This window comes from Dermacentor variabilis, chromosome 5 (assembly GCF_050947875.1).
Source record: "Dermacentor variabilis isolate Ectoservices chromosome 5, ASM5094787v1, whole genome shotgun sequence".
Classification (NCBI taxonomy): Eukaryota; Metazoa; Arthropoda; class Arachnida; order Ixodida; family Ixodidae; genus Dermacentor; species Dermacentor variabilis.
The window spans coordinates 78,729,669-78,741,761 of NC_134572.1; the positions used below are offsets into that span (position 1 = coordinate 78,729,669).

The following is a 12,093-nucleotide window of genomic DNA, read 5'->3' on the forward strand; positions in this document are numbered from 1 at the left end:
GCTTGACAGTGAGAAAGAATTGCTAAAACACAAAGAAAGAAAGAGAAAGAAAGAATGGAAGAAAGAAACAGAAAGAAAGTAAGAAGTAAATAAGTTCACTGGTGGCTCACGGTGTCCATTAGCCGAGTAGTTGTAATGCTTAAATGCGCGAGAGTGTTGCAAACTTGTCTTCTTTTTTCCTATCGTTTTTTGCTCTACACTACCAAATTGACGAGAAAAAATCTCGAGCTACGTTACGCGCTTCAATATACAGGTGAACCACTATCCTGATATCGCCACTTTCGTTTCCACTAGACAATGCAAGTGTTTCACACCTGGCTATTGTAAAACTCAAGCAAATGTGTTTATATTGTTTGCTTGGCTTGTTTATGCATAGTCAGGTGCACTGCATAAATATTTAATAATAAAAAAGAAGTATAACTCGGAAGTGCTTCGTTTTAGTCGAGGTTGGAGCAGCTACTCTCATCGGCGCTAGCAATATCGTTTTAACTGGTTTGCTGCTATAAATAGCTTAGAAACACGCACAGAAAGATAATAACGGCTTCTTCCAGCATTCCACGACCAGCCGACCATGAACGCACTGACAAAATTTGCATACAACCGGCGAGGTTTCGTAAGTAACTGGGTGCTGTGATTTTTGCGAAAAGAGGTTATCTAGCGGAAGCCTGCTTTGTTCGTACGTGACTACATGGTAGACAGGCGAATATATTTGCTCGGTTACACGTAATTTCACTCTAGAGTTACAAATTTGTCTACTAGATATTTACGCAGCTGCAACTTACCCAGAAAAAATGCTGAAATTACGTTTCCGTCTTGGACAAAAAGAAGAAAAAAAGAAAATTCCTTACACCTGTGACAACGACGAAAGTGTGGTGCCCGTATACAAAAGTGCTTACGTGAGTGAAAGGGAAGGAGGGGGGGGGGCGTTGTCATCTTCGCGTCACCAGAAGGCTCTTGTGTCAGCTGAACTCACGAAGTAATGAAATAACAGTAAAGGAGGCTAGAAATATAAAGAAACAAGATCTACCAAGCACATGAAAACTACACACAAATTCGAACAGTGGTGCACTATGCAGTATACGATGTTATAAAAGCAGAAGGAGAGCGCCACCTGTTACACTTTCGCTAAGGACGCTGTTTCATCGCGCAGTTTCTGCCGCGCCGACATCTTTTGGTCCGCGTAATGATACGAAATATGAGATATGAGAAAACCACAAACGGTCTCTTTTTCTCCTTTCTTTCTTTCTTTCTTTCTTTCTTTCTTTCTTTCTTTCTTTCTTTCTTTCTTTCTTTCTTTCTTTCTTTCTTTCTTTCTTTCTTTCTTTCGTTGTGGGGATACCAAGCAGAAGGAAAATTAATGACTTGCCACTATGGCACGAAAGATCCTACACAGCAGCGCATTTCCCAGAATGAAGCTTGCGATCGCACCTTCTCCAGCTGCAGTTTTCTTTTTTTTTTCTTCTTCAGATTGAGCGGGACACGGTTACTGTCTCATACACTCGGAGATCTACTAGAGTGTGCTACCACAGCAATTTGCTGGACCCCGAGAGAATTTCCCGAGCAAATCGCACGCGTCGCTTTTTTTGACACTTTATAATTTATATACATTCTCCATCAGCTTCCATTCATGCGGTATGCTGTGCTGCAAGAACATATTTTAGATACTTACCACAGTTTGAGCGTTTGGCAGCATAAAGTATCCGCTTCATTGAGAATCTCGGTTTAGGTTTGTCGGGTAGTGTGCACTGTGTAACAAACAAAAACAGTGCTGTAAAGAAAGCGGACTCAGCCACAAAGTGCATAAAGAGAGCCGCATGCATGATTGTCGTTGTACGTACACCTCGTTGCCTTGAGTCACAAGTTATGACAGTCGGTCGTGAAGTCTTTCATTTCGATGCATCTTTTTTTCCCCATAAACACAGCGAAACGACAACAGAAAGAAGAGAAAGATTGTGCTTGGCCCGAATACTTACTCAACTCCTGCCCATTCCTGAAAGTTACGTAAAACAATTCCCGATACTGAACCACCAATAATTATTTGCTCGTTCGCGAAATGAAATACTCCTTACAAGTCCGTGAGTAATCAGTGAAAGTTCGAGTGAGAGCATCAACCAGAAAGTTCCCGTCAAACATGGCAACGTCTCGAAATGACAGTGTTCCCGGTGCTATTTTAAGCACTAGAGTGGCACACACACAAGATACCTTTTCGTTAGAAAAGGAACGGCACTTGAATCAGCTCTATACTTTCGCGCTTCTTCCCTTGTCATTACCCGGAACAAGCAAACGATAAGCTAGGCCTCTGCACGTAGACACCGTTATTGAAGGCATTGTAGCAGAAGGCTGATACTTACTGGTCTTGTTTTGCAACTATTGGTAGCCGCTTCGCGTCTCGCTCCCAAATAACGAAGCGACATGAAGAACCGCATAAGCTCTTTGCCCTTAAGGGTGGCTTCACCGCAGGACTTGAGAGTTACGAGGCGTAACATAATTACAAACTGCAAAAGTGTGTACCAATATTTTCTTGAGACACGAGAAATTGGAAACTTTAGTGAAACACTTGAAGAATAACGCCCGGTTCGCCGGCACCCCCTTTGCGATTAAATCTCGTCGTCATCGGTAACCAAGTTAACCGAAGCGATGCCGGCAGTGTTGTCAACACTGTTTTGCAATGGTATATGAGCCCTTCGTGCACCTCTACGTCAGAAAGAGCGAAAACAAAACCAGTGTTGGTCTACCTTCTATATTTTTTTTTCATTATTTTTCGACACATCGGCACTTCACGTCTGCTCCACCTCACTAATATGCGAGTGGGGCCCGTACGGCGTTCCTCCACTTTAATTACGGACCGCAACTGTTGGCACCGTGTGGGTGAGAGGGCGTGATTTCGCTGAACTGCGATATTACTTTCGCGCGTCCTTCGCAGCTAACGGCCGCGTGAGTTACGTAAGCACTTCCTGCCTTAACGCAGTCTTTTTCTTTGCGTGTTTTTCTTTTACACGTGCTGCCCCGGTTCACGCAGGTGTCTAACTACGCCCACGCTGCATACGTGGCCAACGTGTCCAGGCTGCTGGCTTCGGGTTCATGCAACCGCAACAACAGTTTCTTCGCTTTCCGCCTGCTGAACGCGACCGACAACGCGACACTGTCCACGAACTTTCTGCTCTTGCAAGTGCCTCGCTTTGCAAAGGACATCGCGTCCGTCACGCTGAGAGTGAGTGAGCTTAACACTCCATATAACCCGCCGACGAACTACTAATCGTGACGTCACGAACGTGGTTTGGCATTGTCATTGATTTTGGTGTAAGTAAAAAAAAAAAAACATTTCTGGGGAACTGTTCGAAAGCGCATTTCATGCGAAAAAAAGACAAGCTTGTAAAAGTGGTGAAGTAAAACACTTAAACCGTAGACTTTAGATAATTATTTCACAACTCCATTTGCGCTTTTAGTTATGTTTCTGCACAGAAATGAATGATTCTTGCGTGACAAAGGGAAGGCCAGACTTTTTCTATTTGCATTTCGTATCCGAGCTGCGGAACTGACGATGCTAGTTTAACGGGCCCGATTTCAGACATGCTTAGAGCTAAATTTCGCGGAGTCAATGAGAAGCGGAGTTTTTTTTTTTCATTAAGTCAAGAACTTTGTTACATCGGAAGCACTTAAAAAAGAAAAAAATTACCGACGATTACGTTACTTCCTAATGCGAAATTTGAGCGCAGCAAATAAGCTGTTTCACCTTTTCGATAGATTGAGGCAAAGAAATCGAGCAACACATGTATGCGCTATCACAGAATTTTTTTTTTTCACACGTATTCCTTTAACAAAGACTCCACTAACAGTTCTTGACAGTCATGAAGGAAGCTTTGTGGTCGGAGAAATAGACTGATATATGTTCGACTTGGTACACCAATGCTTGATTCTCAAAGACGAGATCTATACAAGTGCCTCGCGAGGTTGTCACAGCCGTGGGACGCGTTACGAGCGAGAGGAACGGGATGTTCTCCCGCATAAGTGTTAGGAAATTGCTGTTTGTCTTTATGTCAAGCCGCCACCGATCTGGCTCTCTGATTGCCACCGCACAGGGCGAACGGCAGCGGCAATTTCGGCTCGGGCGGTGCACATATACAGATCCGCCGCCACCGATCTGGCTCTCTGATTGCCACCGCACAGGGGTTGCATTGGAGGAGGAGCGAAGAAAGGAATTAAGTTCGAGCCGGCGCTTTGACAACCGGAGACTCGCAGGAAGAGGGGGGAGGGGGGCGGCGTGTACACCCAGCGGACAACACGATAAAGGGAGGAGGGAAGAGATAGCAGCGACTGACTGATGCCGCTGACGCCGATAGTGAGTCAACCCCAGCTGCGGAGTTGGTTTCAGGGACAACGCCGCCGATGCCGACACAAACAATATGATACCCTCGCTTCCGCAGCGCTAAGAACCAGGTCTAGCCGTGGGAAGGTGGTCACGTATTCGTCGACGTGCCGGGGCCTACGTGAAATAACCGGCGCGTCGGCAACTGAAGAGCACCCTATCCGCCACACAAGAACAGGGGGGGGGGGACCCTTTCCTCCTCTTTCTGCATGGCGGCGACGGTGTTCTATGCAGTCACGTTATCTTGACTCTCTAGCGGCGTCAGCGGTATCCAGCGGTATCAGTCGGTCGCTGCTAGCGCTGGGTAGATGAAAGGGGGGCGGAGCTGGTTACGAGGCCGACGACAACGCCGACGACGACGCGAAACCCAGGAACGGACGCCAAAGAGCTGCGCTCTAAAATGCTTGTGTGGACGGATAACAAGGCTTATTCGAGAGCGCCCCCCCCCCAAAAAAAAAAGAAAAGATGCCTGCGTACTTATCGCACTTATTGTAGATAGCGAGCCCGTTGAGCACGTGGTTAGTTACGTCATGCCAGTTTCGGCGCAAACCTCCTCACAGGTCGATGGCGTCGTCATTTAAACTGAAACCCTGCGTACCCGTGTTTTGCCGCATATTTTACTCGTATTTGTTCCCAAAAATTCGTTAAATTCGGCGAGACATCGAGAATACTTCGTTGTTTTGAGGTTCTCAACGCATTATGCTCCATGAATGCGTGTCTGGTAATCGAAAGCCTCTTGTTAAATCGGAACATTTCTAAAATCATATTTCCGTAGTCGAAGTTTGACTGTATTCTTTATTGATCCCTCCCCTACCCCTTTCTTCCTTCTTCTTCTTTATTTTTTCTTTTGTTTCTTTTTTGTTTTGTTGTTGCGCTGGAAGAAGCCAGAAGAGTTGCCCGATTGAGTCTTTATGGAAGGTAATCGAGTGTAGACAGAATGTAGAATCGAATGGAATGCAGTCGTGTTTCATTGGCAAGAGAGAGAGAGAATACTTAATGGCAGAAAGGTGAAAGGGCCGGCCTTGGTAAAGTGCCTCTAGCCTGTTTCTCCACGCTGGGGAAGTGGTTTAGGGGAACAACAGATAACATGTGAAGGGGAAGGAGGATGGTGCTATGGTAAGAATCTAAATGGTACCTAGCAGGCGTGTCTGAAACTTGCAACGCCACGAGGAGCTACTTGCGGCTGTCCAAAGGTGACGCCGCTACCCGTCTTGGATCGTGTTCTTTAAATTATCATTAAGCTTTATACGTATCTTAAGTACTATACTCAGTATACTGAATTTTAAATAGTATCGCCAGTATTTTGGTATTTCACGGATAGTTCTGCAAAACAATAATCCGTACAATGACCTACATACGTTTTGTTGGCATATTATGTTCTACCTTAAGATACTTTCTCAAGTTACTTCAACTGTAGTTAACTGGTTGCAGTTGTAGCAATGCACTGTCTCTTCAAGGACTTTACGTGTACTGGCATTTTTCGAGCTCTCCTCGCGACGGCCGCCATCACGATATAAGATCCTACCTCCCATGTAGCGCCGGGCCGGCTTTCGCAATATCGACACGAAAAATGTATTCGCGCAATAATTTTGCCACTCAAAGCCTGCGAGGGCCGCCAGCCAACAGAAATAACAAAATTACTTCTTTTAAAGCAATGCATTCTTTGTCCACCACGGCTTGGCGTGTCGTCATCGTGTGTTTCGCAGAGTAAGGTGTGCCTATTACGGCGACAGCGTATCAAGAGGGCCGATCACTGAGAATGGCTAATCAAAGACTGCGACTTGATACATCGGACCTCATACCAGCGCAAGATATGTGTAGTTCCAAGCATTTTAATGTGGTTTGTAAATCCTGGATGTTGTGAAATCAAAGCCGTGGGTGGGCCGATCCTCACAATCCATTAGACGCCCAGGTTTACCTAGCGTCTTTGTCTCCTCTTCCATGTTTGGCGTTGGGCTCTCGCCCAGTAGACCTAGCGAGGAATCTGTCGCGCAGCTGAGGCGCGGATAGCAAAGGCACGAGGAATAGCTGTGAAGCAAGAGTGGAGAAGTTCGGAAAGCTGGCGCATGGATAGTGACGCTGTGTGATGCGTCACAAGCAGCGTCCGTTTAATTCAACGCGACCGTAAATAACATTTACCAACCAATTGCATTATTCTGTAAGTCTCTGTGCCTTGCAAGTCCATTGTCTAATCAAAAGCTATCAGACTACGTTTCTTCATCTAAACGCGGTATATATATATATATATATATATATATATATATATATATATATATATATATATATATATATATATATATATATATATATATATATATATATATTGTTCCGGGGATATTGCGAGTATAGAAAAACTATATTTACAATATATATACAGGATGAGCAACAACACGCAGCCAGCCAGTCTCCAATCTTTTTCTTCCTCTCTCTTTTTTCATCCTTCCGTAACAAGACCTCCGGGTGGCGAAGCGCCGTCGCGGCGCATGGTAATCTAAGAGCTGCGAGCGAAGTATGGCTTCAGCCACGAAAAGTGCACGACGTCAACAGGAGTATGACTTGAGGATGCATCAAAGTGTAGCGGCGAAATCTCGTAGTTTACGTCGTTAACTTGGCGTAAGACTACATAAGGCCCTGTGTAGCGAGAGAGAAGCTTCTCGGAGAGGCCAACCCGACGACATGGTGACCAGAGGAGCACCCAAGCACCTGGCGCGAACTTAACAACGCGATGGCACCGGTCATAACGCTCTTTTTGTATACGCTGCGAGGCTAATAAACGAGATCGGGCGACTTGACGAGCCATGTGAGCGCGATCGATGATTTCAACTCAGTTGCAACACGTGGCACAGAAGGGAGGATTGTGTCAAACGGCAGTGTAAGGTCGCACCATACAAGAGGTAAAAGGGCGAATATGCTGTAGTGTCATGTCGGGACGAGTTAAACGCGAACGTCACGTAAGCCAGCGTGGCGTCCCAGTCATGGTGATATATATATATATCATGGTGATATATATATATATATATATATATATATATATATATATATATATATATCACCATGACTGGGACGCCACGCTGGCTTACGTGACGTTCGCGTTTAACTTCCCAATCTTCACACATATGAACTTTTTTCCCCACTTCAACACTCCTGATGCTAAAGCATTAAAAAATGAGACGATGAAGACAGTGGTCACTTCGAGTGCTCGTGTTCTGACAGAAATCTAATTTAAGGCGAGCATGTAACGATCCTCAAGAAGACCTCCGCAGCTATTTCGCGCGACGCATTTCATTTGGTGCGCGGACTCGTCTCTCCATATAGTGCACGGCATCGGTGACAAGGCAATGCAATAGCTTCTGAATGAGTAGGCGTCAAGCATGTCGAACAGCCGCAGACGTAAACTTCGCTTAGCAAAGTGCTTTTCGTCGTAGCGTGAATATTTGCTTACCGTAGGAGCAGCGTGCACTGAATAGCTTGTCGGCCTCTCGCAGGACGGATCCGCAGCTCAGCTAAGCGCGAGACGAAAAACAAACCGTCTGCTCTTTCACTCTACAGCTTGCATCCAGTCTTGTTCTGGGTGGTTTTGTTTATCTCTTCAGTGGCCTCCTCACGTGAGCTCCGCTCACCTGTAACAACGTCAAATTGATAGCGAGTCAGCGTGTGCTTATCTTCTCGAGGCGCAATTTGTTTCAATTTTTTTACGAACCATACTTTGTGACGCTGTCGCAGCCCTTAGCAAAAAGTAGACCACGTGTCGGAACTCTGGTAGCCTTGTGCCTGGCAGATCGATGCTAAATTCAATGCTGACCTCCGTATTCGGCCAAGGTTGCCAGTTTTTGGTGTCAGCATGCGAAGACACGCCACTGAGTCGTCAACGCGTCAACGCTGCCGCTTCGACGCGACAGTAGAAGTGGCGAAACAAAAAAGAGAAACGTTCTGTTGTTTTCATTGATTAAATGTGCACTGTGTCGGGGCGTGCTGCCATGCAACTATTGTTGAAGTATATAAAGAAATGGGGAAAGAAGTAATGACAGACCAATAATGGCGCATGGGAATTGTTAGCGTCGGGAGCATTCTAGGCAATCAATGCTGCGTTTAAATGTTAATGCATGTTTTACCTTCCCAACAGAGAGAAAGTATAAAAAATTCAGGAAGAGTTCAGCTTGTCTTTAGTGTCAAAGAGTTCGTACACGTTGCACCCACTAACCTGCTACATAACCTTCTGCAAGAGATAAGTGTATTCTCCATTCTACTGCCACTGTGTATTTGCATTAATCCAAAATAACTGCGATCGTACCGAATCGTACTCCCCCCCCCCCCCCCCCCATATCAAAACCTACTGCTAGTCTTTACTAAAATCTACTTCTCCTCCTTTTTCTTCTTCTTATTATTACTTCGATGTTGCGATCCATATGAAAGGTTAACTGCACATTAAGGATGCCTTTTCATAATGTGTAGTTGTACACCAAACGCGTAACAGCCGTTGACCACTTTGGCTTCAACTGACTTGGAGCAGCACTGAGGACTTACTTTCCGGGATAGGAATGCCATAGAACATACATATTGCATCTCGGGCTTCACTCGATGCTTAATGATATTTCAAGTTTAATTTTCTTTAGAAAAATAATTATGTACACGTGCAATCGAATTTTACGGTGTGCTCGAGGGTATGTCATCAGCTGTATTCAGAACTATACTTGGACGTCATACAACTTGCTTATTTTATCAGGCTGTCGCTAAAGAAAAACGCGCATGCGACCCTTGTGCAGGTTACTAACGTCACGGCTGACGAATCTGCACAGCATGAATCACCACTGGCTAACGATCCCGGGAATTCGATGCGGAAAAGCACCGCGCCGACAACCGGTGACACCTTACAGAACATGTCTTCGGCCGGACAGAAAGTCACAGACAGCACTGGGTCAAACTATCACGGCCTTCCGTCGACCGCCGAATCCTTGGGAGGTGTCGTCCACACGTCACCTCGAGAACAGCCAGAGGAGGAGGCTACAAACACGACAGAAGCGAAGTCTAACGTTCACGAGGTCGACCTGTCCACGGACGGCGTTGCGCTGTTCGTTTGGCTCTCGGCCGGCAAAATTAGAGGTCGCTTCTCGGACAACGGCTTCGTCATGACCGAACGCCAGCTCAGCGTCACTTTCACGAGTGACCTGTCGGTGACCTCAGAGCAGCTTCGCTCTAACCTCACGGTCACTTGCCTGAACTGCCTGTGGAAGCACCACTACTCGCCAATGGTTGAGGCGAGAGCGTAGGAACACTGGTTCTCGGTGGGCATCAAGTGGGCAGCTTGCGAGGTTGAACTCAGAGGTATCCGCTGGTTCGCAGTAAAGACACCGCCGTCCCTGTTTCTTCCGCGTTTCTTTTTCTATTCTAATGTTGGACAGGTTACCTTGGTCATGTATGTACTGAGGAAAGAGAATAACCGTAATCTGAATATAGACTGCGTATTACTGAGAGCGCGGGCACACAAGAAATTTGGCGAGATGGGGATAAGAGTACGCATCACCAAGTGCATTGTTGGAGTGTCCTTTTTTTGTGAATCCTTAGGATACTGACTTTAGTATTCGTAAATGAGCTTTGGGTTGAAGTTCCTCCCTCCGCCTGCACCGAATGACTGCGCCGAACTACTTCGTTGAGTGAAGCGCAGGCGCTCGCCTGGAGTAATGAACGCGCTTGAATAACGTTTTCCCAAGTTTTCTGCAATAAGGAGCTGCTTGAGAAGCGCTTCACCAGTCCACTGACCTTAAGGAAACAGCAGAAGTACGATCCATAGCAAAAGGTCGCGGGCTAGCTAGGACTTATCGCCATATTAAGGTTCTGCTGTCGATGGATGATTTCGGATTATAGAGGCCTCCAAATCTACAAAGCCCTCTGTCTGCACAGATAAGACCATCGCTGGGATGTTCTGTGTCGGCACATAGCAGCATTTCCGAGATGGCGGCCTAAACTTTGGTCCTGTATCTTTACGGCATGTGATGCGGGATTACAAATCGTTCAGTATTATCTGAATACCTTCATTGAATATATCTGCTTCTTTGAGTGGATGAGCGGTGCTGCGCGTCGCTAAACATAGTTGAGAGGGAGCGCTTGTACAAGTGGGGATGTGTGTCAACGGCATAGTATTCATGGAGCAGTCTATAGCATGGCGCGATTCGCGCCTGAATGGTGTCACCTGTGCGTGTACGTAAGTGAGGCTGGCCCACGCTTCATGTCTATGTGAGCCTTGTGGGCCTCAATCCAGGCGGGAGTTATATCATGCGTTCTTTTTTTACTTCTTGAAGGCATGCATCGTGTGATCGGATCGATGTTAAATGTTAAACATATGTCTGGCCCACTTGGCCCATATGTTAAACCCACTTGTCTGGCCTTTGTGTAGCCCCCACACGGTTCACGCAGTACATTCCCTGTTAATTATACAATGCACTTCAGTGTTTTCAGATCCAGGTGACTCTTCGAAGTAATCTGTATTTCAACAGGGAGTTCAAAGATGCATTTCAGGTCTAAGTCATCCTACGGCTTCATAGTGAAGTATTGAACACCTACCAATGTTTCACAATCGGATCGATTTGCGAAAATATTCGAGCAATAGCTGGTTCCGCGCTACATTCGCATTGCTATTTGTGATAACAATATGGAAGTCCTACATAGAAGGGTAATTTTTCTCGAAGGTTTCATTTTATACAAAGGAAACTGACTGTATAACATTTCATGCCTGTCATGCCTTATAATTAGATGCAGCACCTTGATGCTGTGTAGTCCCGCAAGGACGGTAGTCGTACGCTTAACACAACGTGCAGGTGCGCGGGAACCATGGGAGCAGAGGGTCGCATTATTTCATGACCATTGCTTGCCATTGTGTTACTACGCTGTGTACAATGCGTCAGAACTAACCGCGGAAACTGCAGTAAAAAAAAGTGCTGTTGTCATGTCTTTCTCTTTTCTGACGACTATGCGGCTAACTCAAAGCAATTCTGTTTAACGGCGCGGAGAGCAGCAACCGCACAAAGAACACTACACACACAAGCGCTTCTTGCGCCATGAAAAAGAATGTATAGAACATCGTACCAACTTGCCCACCAACAGGTTTCTTTAATACATAGCAATGCCGTGTGAATGGAAGCGGGGTCCAACTTGCATGTGATGATGATGATCCGGGACGATTCATGATGTCTAATGGCATCTCCTTTGAAACAGAGTGGCGACAAATAGTCATCTAACCTGCTTGATCTAAACACGCTTTACTACATTTATCACAGTCTAGCGTTTTTGCCTGTCCTACCTTGATCTTTTATTTCTTTTTAAAATCTCTATTTCTATCTTGTACAGTTATCTATGCCTGTGACGACTCCGGTTCTGCCATTGTCCTGATTATTCTTTTTTTCACCACTACCCTAAACGTCTCTTGCTTATCTCGACCGCTGACTAGTAAATCAGCTTTGAATATTGGCGCTTCTGAAAGTGAATATCTGGGCATTCCGTCACAAAATTCTGAGTCTCTGAACCGTTGCTGCAGCAGACACACTCTCTTCCTGTTGGATGGGTGTGGGATTGTCGCCAGTGCTCTTGGGACAAAGGAACGACAACACAGTAGGGCAAACAATCATAAGGGCATTTATTGCACCTTTCAAAGATCAATGCCTGCTAGCCGAGTTGCTATCCACAAAACATGCCGACGGGCGCGCGACAAATCGCGGAAGTCCGACTCACCGCGA

General features: G+C 45.9%; 1 protein-coding gene across 1 annotated transcript; it reads left to right on the forward strand.

Annotated features, from left to right (window-relative positions):
* The first annotated feature begins 571 nt into the window (after window positions 1–571).
* LOC142583585 (uncharacterized) lies at window positions 572–9,714 on the forward strand. The gene is made up of 3 exons (XM_075694074.1): window positions 572–613; window positions 3,020–3,211; window positions 9,130–9,714. Exons 1-3 carry the CDS (start codon window positions 572–574, stop codon window positions 9,631–9,633), a joined length of 738 nt encoding a protein of 245 aa, XP_075550189.1. The 3' UTR covers window positions 9,634–9,714.
* Window positions 9,715–12,093: the final 2,379 nt, after the last annotated feature.